At 60.8% G+C, this 15,699-nt stretch overlaps 7 protein-coding genes across 7 annotated transcripts in view; 2 read left to right on the top strand and 5 right to left on the bottom strand.

Annotated features, from left to right (window-relative positions):
- The window catches only part of F751_6729 (hypothetical protein), a gene marked incomplete at both ends in the record, with an annotated part of 3,503 nt that extends 1,788 nt beyond the window's left edge, over window positions 1–1,715 (bottom strand). The window contains 4 exons of the mRNA XM_011397252.1: window positions 176–313; window positions 422–736; window positions 1,027–1,144; window positions 1,666–1,715. Of these exons, the coding sequence (XP_011395554.1) occupies window positions 176–313; window positions 422–736; window positions 1,027–1,144; window positions 1,666–1,715 (621 nt within the window). The remainder of the gene's footprint in view (window positions 1–175; window positions 314–421; window positions 737–1,026; window positions 1,145–1,665) is intronic.
- A 2,163-nt stretch (window positions 1,716–3,878) lies between these two features.
- F751_6730 (hypothetical protein) lies at window positions 3,879–5,693 on the top strand (the record flags this gene model as incomplete). The annotated part of the gene is made up of 5 exons (XM_011397253.1): window positions 3,879–3,966; window positions 4,226–4,293; window positions 4,434–4,614; window positions 5,283–5,350; window positions 5,484–5,693. 5 exons carry the CDS (start codon window positions 3,879–3,881, stop codon window positions 5,691–5,693), a joined length of 615 nt encoding a protein of 204 aa, XP_011395555.1.
- A 545-nt stretch (window positions 5,694–6,238) lies between these two features.
- On the bottom strand, window positions 6,239–6,811 carry F751_6731 (30S ribosomal protein S16; the record flags this gene model as incomplete). Its single annotated transcript, XM_011397254.1, has 3 exons — window positions 6,239–6,426; window positions 6,577–6,670; window positions 6,773–6,811. 3 exons carry the CDS (start codon window positions 6,809–6,811, stop codon window positions 6,239–6,241), a joined length of 321 nt encoding a protein of 106 aa, XP_011395556.1.
- A 482-nt stretch (window positions 6,812–7,293) lies between these two features.
- Window positions 7,294–10,107, bottom strand: F751_6732 (Chloride channel protein CLC-f; the record flags this gene model as incomplete). Its single annotated transcript, XM_011397255.1, has 6 exons — window positions 7,294–7,632; window positions 7,843–8,094; window positions 8,368–8,755; window positions 8,986–9,371; window positions 9,591–9,993; window positions 10,094–10,107. 6 exons carry the CDS (start codon window positions 10,105–10,107, stop codon window positions 7,294–7,296), a joined length of 1,782 nt encoding a protein of 593 aa, XP_011395557.1.
- A 441-nt stretch (window positions 10,108–10,548) lies between these two features.
- On the top strand, window positions 10,549–11,836 carry F751_6733 (Phosphoribosylglycinamide formyltransferase, chloroplastic; the record flags this gene model as incomplete). Its single annotated transcript, XM_011397256.1, has 4 exons — window positions 10,549–11,001; window positions 11,135–11,357; window positions 11,541–11,620; window positions 11,741–11,836. The coding sequence occupies 4 exons, from the start codon at window positions 10,549–10,551 to the stop codon at window positions 11,834–11,836; spliced, it is 852 nt and encodes a 283-aa protein (XP_011395558.1).
- Window positions 11,837–12,091: 255 nt separating this feature from the next.
- Window positions 12,092–14,015, bottom strand: F751_6734 (hypothetical protein; the record flags this gene model as incomplete). The annotated part of the gene is made up of 8 exons (XM_011397257.1): window positions 12,092–12,151; window positions 12,249–12,361; window positions 12,542–12,656; window positions 12,796–12,887; window positions 13,057–13,334; window positions 13,454–13,527; window positions 13,725–13,792; window positions 13,916–14,015. 8 exons carry the CDS (start codon window positions 14,013–14,015, stop codon window positions 12,092–12,094), a joined length of 900 nt encoding a protein of 299 aa, XP_011395559.1.
- A 446-nt stretch (window positions 14,016–14,461) lies between these two features.
- Window positions 14,462–15,415, bottom strand: F751_6735 (hypothetical protein; the record flags this gene model as incomplete). Its single annotated transcript, XM_011397258.1, has 4 exons — window positions 14,462–14,505; window positions 14,638–14,772; window positions 14,878–15,037; window positions 15,122–15,415. The coding sequence occupies 4 exons, from the start codon at window positions 15,413–15,415 to the stop codon at window positions 14,462–14,464; spliced, it is 633 nt and encodes a 210-aa protein (XP_011395560.1).
- Between the last annotated feature and the right edge of the window lie 284 nt (window positions 15,416–15,699).

Genomic DNA, 15,699 nt, shown 5'->3' on the forward strand with positions numbered 1-15,699 from the left:
AGCGCCCCAGCAGGCACAGCAGGAGGTGGAGCAGGTTGTGCAGCCAGGCTGCAGGGCCGGAGCCCCAGCTCAGCATACCGCGGCGCAGCAGCGTGCGGCGCGCGGCCTGCGCGCGGCACGCGGCGCCGCCGGCGCCGCCGCAGCCGCAGCCGCCGCTGCGGCAGCTGGGCACCACCTGCGCGGGCAGCTCGCCAGTGCCGGCGGGGGCCATGGGGTCCGCGCCGCACAGCAGCAGGTGCGACAGCGCGGGCACCGCCGCGCGCATCGCCGCGGCGTGGAGTGGGGTCGCGCCGTCCAGCGCTGCGGCCGCCAGCTGGCGCCCCGTGGGCGGGCCGGCGGCGGCGGCGGGGGCCGCAGCAAGGGCGCTATCGCCGGCGGCGGCGGCGGCTCCTCCCGCGGCGCGGTCGTCGGCCACCCCCACTTCGCCGCCTGCACCCAGCGCGGCGGCGAGGAGGGGCGGCAGTGCGTGCAGCGCGAGTCCGCGTCCCAGGAAGTCCAGCGTGCAGTCCAGCAGCCGTGCGTCCAGCCTGACGTTGACCAGGAGCGAGGCCTCGGCCAGGGAGGGGCGGAGGAGCGGGGGGGCATCGCCCCAGGGAACCAGTTCTGGGGGCGGGGCGCCGCCACTCGCGGCCAGCTGGGCCCCCAGCTGCAGCCACGGCACGCAGAGCAGGAACTCCAGGAAGCCAGCCGGCGCAGCGACCAGGGCCGCCGCTACCAGCGCGGCGCACGCCACGGCCTGAGCGTCAGGGGGGGGAGGGGGAACTGTCTCGTGGCGCCAGGTTGGATGCTTGGCTCGTGGACCCGGAGGTGGGGCAGGGAAGCACCATATTCACATGTGCATGGCAGGGGTGGGGGGAGGGATGCCTCAGGGCATGCCGGTCTACTGTTACCGGTGCATCATGCATGCCATGCTCGGGTATGGCACATGACCTTCGGAGCCCAGAACACAGGCAGCCACCATAAGACAGAAGTCCACTCTCAAACACACCCTCCTCAAACCAATCACACAAGCGGCGTCCAGCTCACCCGGCAATCGTCTGCAGAGAGCTCGCCGGTTGGAGCGGAGGCCCCGAGCCTCTCGAAGGCGGCCGGCAGGAGGGAGTACAGAATGGAGTCCAGCAGCTCACGCATGCGCTGGTCCTCCCTGTCACGCAAAGGCGCTTGCGTGTCGCGAGGGCTGCGCCGTCCTGCCCGACCCGGCGGGGGCTTGCGGTGTCTGGAAAGGGGGGAGCCAGGGGACACAAATGCGCTGAGGTCTGGCTGCCGCCGGTGGGGCGGTCATGCAGTGTTGAGTCCCTCCACACATGCTTCCCTTCTCGCCATCAATAACACTACGACCTCTTCCGGCCAGCAGCATGCACCTGGGGTGGGAGGGGGCCGAAGTCCAGGTGCTGCCGGCGAGGTTGGGCTCTAACCCCGCCCAAAGCCTGGGGTGATAAGGTGGGTGAGACAGTGAGGCGGGCCGCGCCACCAATTGCCAGGCTTGGAGTAAGCACGATGCATCATATTGAGTTGCTGTTGGTCGCGAGACAGCAGTCAATCTGCTGGAATCAGGCGCTCGGTCAGCACTCGCGCGCTAGGGACGAGGCAGACCCAAGGGTGGACGGACTGGGATTGCTTCGGGCATGAACATCCTCCCAGGCACACGGTCCCCGCAATACGCACTTGGTCTCGCTCGCATCGGACTGGCCGCTCCAGGCCTCGCTCGCGTCCATGGTGTCGCAGGCCGGGGGGCCGCTCGGGGGGGTGATGGCGCGCCCCACCCACCCCTAAGAATTGGTCCAGCACATGGTATGCTTGATGCAAAACCTGGAGCTACTCTCTGAAGCTGCTCTGGGGAAGATTGTGGATTACGAGCTCCAACCGGGCAGCTCAAGGGGGATGGATCCCTGGGCATTTCTCACGAGGTACTGTTTCGTCATCCGGGGCGGGGAGCAGTGACTGGGGGAGATGGACGCCTGCACCTCCTTTGCATCACCATGAACCCGAGACATCAGAACCAAAAGCCATATTGGCATGGAAGCACCTTGCACATTGATAAGTAATGGAACTCTGCACGTGCATAATGATGCCGTTGAGGAGGGCACGTTATCCTCTCAGTAATCACTGTGCCTGCCAGGCATATCAAGGCCGTGCAGCGGATGACACTGTAACTGTGGGTCAGTCGGATGAGGGAAGCATGGAACAGGTTTTAGGATCCGGTCTCCTCCTCCTGTGAGACTCACATCTGACGATGATTTCAGCGCCTCACCCTCTCAAGCAACACTCTCCCACCTGAGAGACCTGGCGACCTAGTTTGGGCTCCACACCCTCATCCACACGGTATCAGATGATGAATCTCGGCGTTCTCCTTTAGCTAACCCATTTCAAGCAACTCTAGTTCTACCTTGAGATCTAGGTTCCCCCTGCATTTCAGATTGCAAATGCAGTGTTTGGTTTCCCCTTCCACAACATGCATTTACTTGGCAACGACGAGCAGGCCTTTACTGGGGATATGTAATCTTTTATCTACAGAAGGCTTGCTGCTTGATATCAGCTTGAAATTGTAGGCAGGAACTTTTAGGCCGTGTCTCTGAATCGCACCACATGAACAGCAATGCTGGCAGTACAACGTTCGTATAGCTTTTATGCGAGGGCAAAACCCAATAAGCCCGGGGTGAAATCGATATAGACGAGCTGAAAGGGGCTAGAGAAGGTGAAGCCTACACTTCGTCATGAGATGACGCAAGACCAGTGCAAGCGGGTGAGAGTGGTGGACAGAAACAGATGTAAGTCTCTTGCAGACTGGATTGGCTTCGGGAAGACGATTGAATATGTTGGAGATCAAGCCTTCTTTCTCAGATTGTATTGCAGCGGCGGCAGGGTCTAGATGGTGGGTGGAGGAGGCGGGACAGAGGGGAATGTACTGTATTGCAGGGTCGGACGTCGCTGGCACTGTGCACCGCGCTTCGCACATCCGCGTTTATGCATTTGCTGAGCATGAACCCTTAATATGTATTGTTAGCCTAGTACACACAGGTTTTGAGTGTTAGTCTGATAGATTCGTTGAGAAAAATGAGCCCGGTTTACGGATCCGGATCCCGGCCACGTTGATGGAGGGTGGGGAGACGGCCGCGAGGCAGTGTGTGGGCCTGCCATACACATTCTTGAGGGACCGTGAAAGTCCCGAGTAAAGTCGAAGATTATCCTGTACGCAAACGTTGGATGGGACTGTCCTGGACGGCCGGAGACGATTTGTGGGGCAAAAGAAAGGGTGGGTATGGAACCTGCCTAGGATATTTCCACCTTCGTCAGGTGAATAGAAGGCAATTGCGCATGGCGTTCGTCCATCTGCAGGAATCGCAACAACAATTTCCAGTCAGCAGACCACCGCCGAGTCCTGATGATCCGGCAGACCGCATTGGCAGCTCGTGATCATCCGCAGTACCGAGCGTTGTACTGCACCATCGGAAGGGGTACGCGCGCGTAGCGCACACGTCGGCAAAGCCTGCGTTGAGAGCATCCTCGTTACAAGGCAGGCAACACAAAACTTCTGCCTGAAGAAAAACGGTGACCCTCGTGAGCATCTGCGACAAAACAGCCTCAACAACAAGGTACGATGCTTTTGTGGGCGTCCCATGAACACCAACAATTGTGAAAGGGATGATGACCCATGATCCCTTTTCATGCTACATGCCCAGTCGTATGTGCTATCCATGTAGGATATTTGCGTTACATACATGATATAGGAGTAGGGTGTTGACCTTGTTCCCATGAAGATTTTTAGTGAGCCATGAGTGGCCGCAAGGACCCGACCGACCGATTTTGCCCAACCGACCAATTTTGCCCGACCGACCTTGTACACCCTCATGGCTACCACCATGTTTTTCTTGCGCAGGATGAAGTCAACATCATGCCTGCTGATCATCTCGCTGGTCGGGCTCGTCCTCGTCCAGGGCCTCCCCTCCAACAGGAAGCTACTCGCGGGTGCGCCACGCGCAAGGGTTTTATCGTGGGTGGGACTCGTCAGCCCCAGCATTGCCTCCCTTCATGCAGCAGTCATGCTCACAAGGCTGTGCCACAGACCAAATCTGCCCTCCTTTTATGTTGGGCTAGATATAAACTCAATTCGACCTTGCATTGCAGACAGGCACCAATGCGAGGCTTGCGTACGTTGTCGAGAGCTGCGACGCATTCCTTCCATGCCTTTCAGAGTATGAACCTCTTTCACCCTTGCCTCTCACAGAGGAGCTAAGCATCACCTGGATGGAGGGGACTCCCTATGCACCACTGGAAATTGCAGTGGGCGACACCGTGAGTTTGCGGCAAGCACTCTGCCATGAAGCAGAGCTCGCACATCAGGATGGCATGGCTGGTAGCAATCAGCGGCGGCCTCCTTGCATCGCTCATTCTCCATTCCATGTAATCTGACCCTCATCCCTATTCTCGCACAGGTAACCTGGACCTGGTCCATGGGATCCCCCCATGACGTCTCCACCGCGACTGCAGCAGACAGCTGCACTGACCTGACGCCCATCAGCGGGGATCCTGTAGAGGAGGGGACGTACAGCCAGACCTTTGACACGGCAGGAACCTACTTCTTTGCGTGCTCGGTTGGCGACCACTGCGATGAGGGTCAGCACATCACCATCACAGTGGCTTGAGTCTGGACTGATCGCGCAGCGGCAGTGCCCCCTGGGTCACTATCGGTCATGAAACAGGTTCTAAGCTGTACCTGGCGCCCATGGAAGTGTTTGTGATCCAGATGGCGCAAGTGTAGTTCTACGCCAAGATTTACACAAGGAAGTGGGAACGCAAGGGCGCACTGTGAAAAAATTCGTTGAGGTTTCCCATAGTGAAGGCGGAGGATGGTGCTGAGGATTTGTAATGGTCGGAGCAGAACCACGAATCGTTGGAAGCAGATCCACCAGGTGAGGCACGGCCATCACCGTGGGATTTTGAAAATATGAAGGCGAGTTTGCCCCTCATTATATCACAAAAGCGGACCGCCTTCACACACAAATAGCGCACCATCGGTTCTCGAAGGTCGATCCTCGTTTGGCCAGATCATACCAGTTCGCTTGACCCCGCACCATGGCGTACGGAGCGATGACCAGCAGCCGGCTCCTTGCAGCATCATTGCTGCTCTGTGTCTTCAGCCTGGGCTCAAAATCGGTTGCATCAAGGAACCTCCTCGCCGGTGTGTGATCGGATTTGAAAGGCTTGCAGGCGATTCCCTGGCCTTTGCACCTGCCACGACAGGTGCATGATCTGACATATCCCGTCTTCCCATGTCTCGCCAGCTGACCATGCCGTCTCCTGGAAGCTGGGGGTGACATACCCCACGCTGAACATCCCATCTGGAGACTCGGTGAGTTTTGGTGGGGTTGTGGGCGTGACCGTGCGATGGCAAGTGTGTTGCTGGGAATCTTGCTGAGGAGCGCTGATTTTCACCATCCTTAGCACATCGGTCAGTTTTTGCCTCTCTCCCCCCAACCCTAAAGGTGACCTGGTCGTGGGATGGCGGCGTCCCCCACAATGTGGCATCCGCCCCTGGCGCCGGGCGCTGCGACGACCTGCAAGTCCTGAGCGACGCGCTGTCGACCGAAGGAAATTTCAGCAAGACGTTTGACTCGGCGGGCACCTACTACTTTGCCTGTGAGGTGGATGTCCACTGTCAGGATGGGATGCAGATCACTATTCAGGTTTCGTGATGAGGAGAGCACCTTCTCAGTGCAGTGCATATGACCATCCTCTGTGGCAATGAAGCAGGAACAATTTGACCCTGGATACCAAGTGTTTCAATCAATCCCATGCCTTTGTGGCGCCACCACTTTTCTAGCTCGATACCCCAGCCCGTCTGCTTGAGCTCCAACGGCTTGCTAATCTGACCGTCAGATGATGAAGCTCGCATACATTCTGCTATGTCTTCTGGTACCACCTGCCCTCCCAATTGGTGCCTTTTTACAAAGTAGACCCCTTGCGTGCTGTGAATGATCCTTTGCTTCCCAAGGACCAGGACTGCACATGATACCGTGCTGAGCCAAAAGCATGCAGATGAACCTCTGTAAGGCACTGCATGTATGGCAAAGAGCACTGACGACCCATGCTGACTCTCAATGCTGGGGTTGTGCATGCCACGAATGAGGGCTACACCGTCGGTGGGCGGCACGGTTGCGAGCCCAAACCACAGCTCGGCAAGTGCAAGGGTTGTCGTCGACTCCTGCCTTCCAGCCTGCGCCGGAAAAGTCCATGCACATCAGGCCTTCTTGTTCCGCTCCTTCTCGGGCTTCTTGACGACTCCAGCATGCAGGGCTGCCGGCGGCTTCGGGATGATCCCGGCCTGACCCAGCAGCCTACCCACGGTGGACGATGGCTGAGCGCCCACCGACAGCCAATACTTTATCCGGTCAATGTGCAGGCCCAGCTGCTTGTTCCCGTCCTGACCTGCACAGAGCAATGGAGTTAAAAGGCAAGTCAGAGGTAGAGGCAACCCATCGACCTGGCAAACAAAGGAAACAAAGAACCATGCACTGAGCACCCTCCAACCCTGGCACCACTGCAGGAAACACGGCATCACACCACCCAGCCCCCTACCTGGAAGAGGGTCGTAGTGGCCCACGATTTCCAAGTGTCTGCCGTCCCGGGGGCTCCTCGAGTCGGCCACGAAGATGCGGTAGAAGGGCAAGTTCTGCAGCGGCCGGGGTTTGGGAGGAGCACGCAGGTTCAGGTTGCATCCTTGGAGCTAACCCCCACTCCCATCACTTTTCTCCTGCTCACTATTCCTCTGCACCTTGCGTCCGAAACGAGCCAGGCGTATCCGAACACCCATGGTGGCAAGCCTTTGGTGGTGTGTTCGGAGTCGTCGACCCAGAGCTCCCAGCCCCACGCCGAAGGTGGTTAACCAGGTCGCTTAATTATTTGATCGGCCGCAATACTTTGGATAAATCAGCTCGCTCTGCGACCCCAGGCTGCGCCACGAGTTCACGACAGTGCGGGGCCACCAATGTGCGTGCCACGCTGACGAGCTCGTAAGGTCCCGATGATTAATGGTATTTAACTTAAATAAGATGCTAGCAACAAGCATGCCCCCAGATTAGGTGCCACCGGCCCTGTTCCGTCGGTGGAGCACATCACGCTGCGTGTGCTTTGGACACGGGCGCGCCGGGCACCAGAAGCATGCGAGGGGAAACAAGTGGAAAGTGGGGGAGGACTAGGGCGTCATAGGAACATATTTCATCGTTGAAACACATACCCTGCAGGCGATGCAGACTTTTAGCCACAGGGCCCTTGAGTCAAGCTACGAGCGCCCGCTCACTGTGCCTCCTCCCCGCCTGCGGTCGCCGCCTCGGCGAGCAGCAGGCGCTCCAGGGTGACCAGACTCACCACGCCCACCACCTCGCCGCCGGGCCCCACCACCACCGACACGGCGTGCCCGCCCCGGCGCATGGCTGCCACGGCCTCCGGCACAGGGGTACCCGCCGCGAGCAGCAGGCAGCCGCCGTCCGCGGCGCAGGCCACCGTCAGCGCCTGGCTGGACAGCGCGGCGGCCGTGGCCACGTCCGGCACGGCGCCCGGCGGTCCGTGCTCCTCGCTGCCGCCGGCGGCGGTCAGGGCCTCCAGGTCCAGGGTGGCCAGCGCCGGCGGCCCCGCCTCGGCCGCTCCCTCCGCCGCCTGCACCGCCTGCGCCTGGCGCTGCAGCGCGGCCAGCATTGCGGCGTCCCCCGCCGCGGCGGCGGCCACGACGGACAGCGCCGCGACGGGGTCCCCCGCGCCGGGTCCACGCGCGCCGCGCTCGCGCCGCCGCCGCTCCGTCCGCGCGCGGCCCGCGCGCCGCACGCCCGGCTCCGTGCGCGCGCCCACCCAGAAGCTGAGCCCCACCGCGCCCAGCGTGGGCAGCAGGATGAGGTAATCACGCGTCAGCTCGAAGACCAGCAGCGCGGCGGTGAGCGGGACGCCGCAGGCGGAGGCCAGCACCGCCGCCACGCCCACCAGCGCGTAGGCCTCGGGCGCTGACAGCGGGACGCCCAGCGTGCCCAGCGTGCCCTGCAGCGCCAGGCCGTAGGCCGAGCCCAGCGCCGCGCCGATGAAGATGGAGGGCGCGTACAGCCCGCCCTTGAGGGAGTGGAGGAGACATTTACTTGGATGGCGGGAGGAGGCGGAGTGATCGAGTTCTGGGGAGGCGCTGGGCCGGGTCCCAGGCGGACCCTTGCCTTTTAATCCACAGATGTGCTGTGAGCCGCCCCCAGGACACCATCCCATGTGCCACAACACTGCTGTCAGACACTTCCTATTCAGCTGTCGCCATTAAACAAGTAACCCTACGAAGCTCAGCGCGGCCGAACACAGCATGGCCGAGCCCCCTCCCCACCCACACCCCAGCGGTACCTGCAGACCACTGCCGCGGCTCATGGAGGTGGCGATGATCTTGAGCACCACCAGCTCCGACAGGTCCCAGGCCGACAGGCGGCTGGAGACGGAGAGGATGGCGTTCACGTTGTCGAAGCCGTGGTACAGGATCTCGGGGTGGCCCAAGCTCAGCACCCCCGTCGTGAGGCCGCCGACCGCCGGCATGAGGGCACGCCAGGCGCAGGCCCCGATGGATTGGCGGCCGCCGTCTGCGTCGCCGCTGGGGTCGCCCTCCCCCTGCCCCCCCGGCGTCAGGTCCTTGAAAGCGTCCTCTGCCACGCCGACGGAGTACGTGAAGGAGGTGGCCACCAGGCCGCACAGCGTGCCCAGCGCGAGGAAGAGGGGCAGCTCGGCGTACGACTCCAGTCTGGGGAGGGGGAAGCACGGAGGGAATGGGCGTGGATCGTTGGGTCAGCGACTAGGCCTGGAGACAATGACCGAAGGAAAATGCAGTTCTGCAAGGCAGCAGACGCTGCAGACCTGCACTGCATTTGCTTGAGAACAAGGTGGGGCTGTGCAGCGCGCAGCGCAGAGGCAGCTGCTCAGCCTTGCACGCGGCATTACAACCACGGCCTTCCACACCCCCCACCCACTCACCGGTAGGCCGGCACTCGGAAGGCCGGGGAGGAGCCCAGCCCCGCCTGAGACACGGCTGCCGCCAGCGCGGCTGCCAGCAGCACCATGGCCAGGGTCAGGCTGGGCGCCGGGCGCGCTTTCTGCTCGCCCTGGCCTGGCTGCAGCACGCTCTCCAGCGCGAAGAGCACGCCGGAGAGGGGGGCGTTGAAGCCCGCGGCCACGCCCGCCCCCGCCCCCGCGGCCAGCAGCGCGTGCAGGCCCCCCGCCCCGGCGCCGGGGACGAGCAGACGCGCGCCCTTGGCCCAGGCCTGGCCGATGTCCACGCTGGGGCCTTCAGGGCCCAGCGAGGCGCCGCTGCCAAGGGTCAGGATGGCGCCCGCCGAACGAGCCAACGTGCGCCCCATGGCCTTTGGGATTCGGGGTTTTTTGGGGGGGGGAAGTGTCTAAACGGGATGTGCTGGGATCGATTGCACAGCAGGGTTAAGGAGGTCACACCGAATGATTCCACCCAGCTGGCTGCACTCCAGGCTGATGTCGGCACCACACAACATGTTGACAAGCAGCATGGTGCCATGGGAGACTGCTGGCAGAAATGTTGAGAGCTCAATGAATCCAAAGAAACACACCTGGAAGACGTCAGCCCGAACACTTGCTGCCTGCTCCTCTGGCTCCCCTTGGGGCCCGGGAAGAGCCTCCTTTGACCCCGGCGTGGGGGGGTCATCGTACCCCCCCACTGCGATGCCCAGCAGCCCCACCGCGACACCACCCAGAGCGGGGGGCAAAACTAAAAGAATCCAGGGCTCCGCGTTGCCCAGGAACTCGTGGCTGATCAGGCTCTGCACGGCGTGGATGCACAGGTTGAAGCCAACAATGCTGGCGCCGGCTGCCAGTCCGACCCCGCAGGCTGCCAGGAGGAGCTGTATCTCAGGGGCCTCCTCGTCTCCGTGTTGCTCATTGCTGCTGCTGGGGAATTCGCCCTCCCCAGCCACATATCTGGGCGCCAAAGGCCTCGAGTTCTCGCGCTCGGCACTGGAGGCGCGGAATGGAGGGAAGGACGGTCTGCCAGTTGGATCCCTCCTCCTTAAACATGATGCTCCTGGCCGCCTTCCGAGCGCCATTGGAATGGCACTGCAACGCTTGCATGGCCCTGATGGTAGCTGCAGGCAGCAATATGTCTTTCCAATTCTGCAAGACATCGATATCCCGGGTCGCTCGGGGTGATGGCCCGTCGGCGTGATCATGCGTGGCGCCCAGATTCATGACGCCATGGAGGTGGGCTACCTCCCTTGAGTGCTGCTTTCGTATGCGTCCATGCCGCTGCGTGAGTACACAAAGGAGCCGCACAAGACCAACAAGGATGCCGACTCGCTGCCAGGGAGCGCGCAGGTGCGAACTTTGATCCACTGCATCGGGGCCACGGAATGCTCGTCCATGCTGTGCATGGCGGGGCCGGCTGAACGCTCACATGCGAAAGAGCCTGCACTACCACCAAGCGATGCATGCACAGGGTCAGGGAGACATGCATTAGTAATGACCTACATACGAAAATATAATCATTGAAAGTATCGCCCGATCTTGGGCAGGATGAGTCGGTGTGCGGCAGCCTGGGCCGGCTGCGTGGCGCACCGACCTGGTGTCTGCGCCTCGACAGCAAGAGCACATGCGGGGGTCCGGATCGCGGCATCGCGACGAATACGGCTTCATTGTGCGAAGCAGCCACCGTATTCTCGTAGACCCCGGCACCTCCATTCCCTGACAGCCAGCGTGGTTGGCGCGCAGCAGGTCCGGGGCGCCCCGGCAGTGGCGCCAGCCAACCTGGCCGTCTTCGTCTCCGGCGGGGGCTCCAACTTCCGAGCCATCCAGGAGGCGTGCGCAGCGGGTGTCATCAAGGGTCGGGTGGCGGTGGTGGTGACCAACGCCCCTCAATGCGGTGGAGCGCAGTACGCCGAGCGTCTGGGCATCCCTGTGCTCGTGTACCCCTCGTCCAAGTCTGCGAAGGGATGCACCCCTGATGAGCTGGTGGCTGCCCTTAGAGAGGTAGGGGCATGAGGTTTGCGCTGCGTCCGGCAGTGAGCATGCTTCATCGGGCTCCTGGCACGAAAGAATGTGTGGTGGGATTTGTAACCTGGGGGCCTCTCGAGTGTGCATCTCCCCTGACCAACCCACGCAGGAGCACGGCGTGGATTACGTCGTGCTGGCGGGGTACCTGAAGCTCATCCCCCCCCAGCTGGTGCGGGCCTTCCCCCGGGCCATGCTGAACATCCACCCGGGCCTCCTTCCCGCCTTTGGCGGCAGCGGCCTGTATGGGCTTCGAGTCCACTCCGCCGTGATCACGTCTGGGGCCCGCCTCTCCGGCCCCACCGTGCACTTTGTGGACGAGGGCTACGACACTGGTGCGTGCTTTCTTTCTCTTCCTGTTGGGAAGGTGGGGCTACTGAACGCCTGGGTTGGTTTTACGAGGCCCGGGTCCCCCGATGGTGCTGCGGCACACGCGAGGAGGGTCGTGGCACTGCATGCCTCGAGCTGGCGGCACGGCTCCCCCCACCCCTCCTCATTCCCCTCATCCCCTTCCCCAGGTCCCATCCTTGCGCAAGTCAGCGTTGCCGTATCCCCCCTGGACAGCCCCCAGCAGCTGGCGGCACGAGTGCTGGCCGAGGTATGTATTTGGTGGCTGGTGTGGAAAGCGTGCCTGGCTCGCATGAATATGAGAAGGAGCCCGTGAACAGACATGCATGCACACCTGCACAACCAAACACCCACCTGCTCGACCCCACAGGAGCACAAGCTGTACCCTCGCTGCGTAGCAGCCCTCTGCGAGGGCAGGATCTCCTGGAGGGAGGATGGCATCCCCATCATGTGGACCGCTGCCTGAGGGGGGCCTAGACTGTCGGACACAGCTTCTGAACCAGATTCCAGCTCTGCCTCATGGTATTTTTACTGAGAACTGCCCATCACACCTCCTGAGCCTGTGACCTGACCAGAGAATGTGACATGTGACTCTGACCAGCACTCAATTTCAGTGGGCAGCAAGCTTGATGCGGATAGGAGGGATGTGAATCCAGGAGCTCAGATAGGATCCTGCGGCCGGAAAGGAAATCCGCTCCACAGGGCTCGACAGGGCACCCTATCACTCTCTCCAGGCGGGCGAGAGCTCCTTGTCCTCCCTCTCCTCCCACCAAGTCTTGGTCTGCGGAATGAGCATGCGGCGTGTGAGGGTGCAAGCATGTACATCATGCAACTCAATCCAATACATATGAACCTTTCCCGTCGTGCCCTGATCCCACCTTGTATCCTTTGCGAAGGAAGGACAGCAGGGACCCCTGGGCGTCAGTGTCGAGCCCGGCCGCCCGCATCAACACGTCCTTGAACTCTCCCAGGGTGTACCGAGTGGGTCGGCCTGCAGAGGGGGGACAGCTTGGTGGAATGTTAGTGAATGGCCCGACTGGGAGCAGGTGTTGTACTTCACATCAGTAAGGCCGGTAAGGAGGTGTCCCTGGTGGATCCACTTGCTACCATCACCCTGCTAACAAATGTCGACAGATTGCAGCTCCACTGAACCCAGCAACTGGACACACACCTTCCACGACAGTGTAAGAGCCATTTGGTTGCTGCAGCATGACCTTCCACTCCCCCGGGAACTCCCGGAACAGGATTCCGCTGTAGTTGGAGATGTATGGAGGCGAGGCAGTGCTCTGTGGGGAGGGGGCGAGAGGAAAGTGGAAGAGTGTTGTCAGTTGAAGACGCATCGCTGCATTCATCAGTGCATCACCACAATGCTATCTAGTAAAGTTCCTTGATGCCATCAATGCCAACCACCATCCGTCATCTCACCTTGGAGTAATCCCGGGGGCGGACATAGAGCACAGGCTTGAAAAAGGAGAGGAAGCGGTCATGCAAGGCTTTTGATGGGAACCCCAGGAGCCCTGCAGGGGTAGGCAGGGAGCGGGTGTCAGTGTGCATGACATTCAGGCTGGGTGGCATGTCATTGAAAGCGCTGCACTGCGCATCCCCAGCAGCAAGCCTCCCTGCAGGGCATCACATCCCCTGTGCCCCTCTACCAGCAGCCACACGTGACATGAGCATCCTACCCACCCAGGTCTGCGCGGAGGGTGTCCAGCGCCAGGTTCCACGTGATCAGGGGCTTGCTGGCATCCAGGCTGTCGGTGGCATACCGCTCGATGTCTGGCAGCTCCACGGCGGACGCATTCAGGGCAAAGAACACCTCCGCCCCCCTCCCCGCCGCGGCGGCGTCCACATCAGGGTCCGCGGAGTTCGCCTGCGCCCGGAACCAGGTCCCAAACTTCCCAGGCCGCGACTCCCGGAGGTGTCCGAGCGTGACGCCGCTGCCCAAGGACAGCCCGGTCCCATACCTTGCGAGGTGGAGGGGGGAGGGGAGGGGCGATGGTGGTGATGGAAGCTGAGTGAGCGCAGTCAGGCGAGGACATCCCCTAGAGACTCGTCCCCTGAAGTCCTCAAAGCTCGAACTCACAGCCCCATGGCTCGCCGGTACTCGGTGCCATCCGGCAGCAGGAGATGGACCTTCTTCCCTGTCTCCTTGTGAATCTGTGCGGGAGCATGTCCGAACATTGATTCCATGTGACACTCGGGAGATGCTCGGTACATAACACTGGCAAGGAGATACCTCACCATTCCATCCTGTGCACAGGTATCCCGTTGGCTTCAGGGTGGGAACCCAAGCAAGCCCAGCCCACCCCTGCACAGCCCAAGCCACAACACCAGGAAGACAAGCACCCACTCACCACCCTGCCGGCCGCAATGGCGAGTTGGATGTTGGCATCCAGGAATTGATCCGCACTGTCCTTGAATCCTGCCAGCATGTAGATGTACTCGGGACACCGATCAAGGGTCGACATGTCCCCTCATGAGGCCAGGTGGCAGGTAAACCCCGCACCCATGCCACTCTTTTAGCCCATGTACAGGAAGCACCCACCATTGATCTCGGTGGTGAGCGGGAACTCCACCTCCATTCGAGACAGCCCAGCATTGAGTCCCGCAATGATTCCCTGGGCTGCATCCTTGGTCACGTTCATCAGATTCTCCGGGGCAAAGGTGGAGGCGGTCAGCCCGCCCTGCAGGGATTGAGGACTGCCGGTCGGGTAGAGCTCTTCCCGGGTGGTGCGCACGGCCCTGGACCTGAAATCCACGCTGTTCCTTGAATTGAAGGCTGCATGGGTGTGCGGTGGGGCCCTGGCGCTCCTTGCTGGGGTGCGAAGCCTAGCCAGTGATAGTGACGGAGTCGAGCATGGGGCGAACGAGTGCTCGAGAGCGCATGCTGAGCCCAACATGCCGCTCATGATACTCCGGTATGCAGTATAATGCTCTCAAAGATTTTGTCAACACAGTGTCGCGGTGTGGACTTGTCTCTGCGGTATTCGAAGCGCGCTTCCGCGGGGGGATCGATATCTTCCAGATCTGGCACTCTGGACACCAACGAGTGATCTCATCACTTTACCACGCCTAGCGGCACATTGTAAGGTCAGCTTGGAGGATTAACTCCTGGGGCTGGTGGTTGAACCAAGACTGCAGCGTGAAGGGAACAAGGAGAGGAATTTTCTTGTGTGCCGGCTGCACAACACTCTGCGCATGAACGCATTGTCCCACAGAGGATGCCTTGGTCATAGCCCTGGAGGAAGCCGTGAGCACCGTTCTCACCTTGTCTACAAAGATTCTGGGCTGAGAAGAGACTGGTGGCGAGGACATGAAGCCACACAGAGAGTGCTGTGTCCGGACGAGAGAAGATGGCCATGATGCCTTCCAGTCGAGGGAAGAACTGGGGGTTCCATCCACCTGCATGGGGGTGTTGCATCCATGTGTCATGAGCCACCATCCAGAAATCTACACTGCCTCTCATTCGATAGCCTCGCTTGCAAACAGAAAATCTTCTACGCCTACCTTGAAACCCAGCTGCAAGACTGCCTGGAAGGAGGGTCCCCAGCAAGTCTGGTCTCCAAGAGAGAGCCAGCGTGTACCCATAGAGCAGAGCCAAGGGGACGTAAGCCTTTAAAGATAGAGAAAAGCTGGTGTGCTCCCTCCTGAGCACTGCTTTGAGCATCTGGGAAGGGGGTGTCATGAAGCTGTGTCAGGATGTATTAGGTTGGTAACAGTTGCACTTTACTGAGAACGACTCCCCTCATACCAGTGCCACGATCATGACGGTGTACAGGGTGCTGCCAGCCAAGATGGCATCAGAACATGGCGCAGGGAGTGTCCATGCTGGGGTTCTTGTGGCCCGCTTCTCTACGGTACAGGAAGCGATGTATAGAGACTCATGTCTCAAGTGTGGGAAGGAATGCTTGGGAGGACGGGGAGTCCACTGCGAGAGGCTGTGCGCATTGGTCTGTGGGCCTTGGCGTGGTGCGATGCACATTGTCGGTGTGGCAGGTCCTCGAGCACATTGTGCCGATGCAACAATGGCATGCATGCTGTACATTCAATCGAGCCACAAATGGTGCGATTATCAGTGTGGGGGAGGAATCGTCACGCAGGTCTGAGTTTGCGAATTGTTGGGGCCATCCACGTGATTGGGATTGGCGATTTCATCATGCATGGGGGGCAAGCCCCTCCTCGTGGAACCTCTCAGGCATGCAGAAACGAGATGCGAGTGTTCTCCATGTAGAGATGCGATGATTTTGAATTCCACACATGGTTGCAGGGCTGGGGCCCCTCTGCATGGTGCCCCCAGATCCGCCTGTCGGTGGAATTGCCAACCTGCGC

Source organism: Auxenochlorella protothecoides, assembly GCF_000733215.1.
Source record: "Auxenochlorella protothecoides strain 0710 unplaced genomic scaffold scaffold95, whole genome shotgun sequence".
Lineage (NCBI taxonomy): Eukaryota > Viridiplantae > Chlorophyta > Trebouxiophyceae > Chlorellales > Chlorellaceae > Auxenochlorella > Auxenochlorella protothecoides.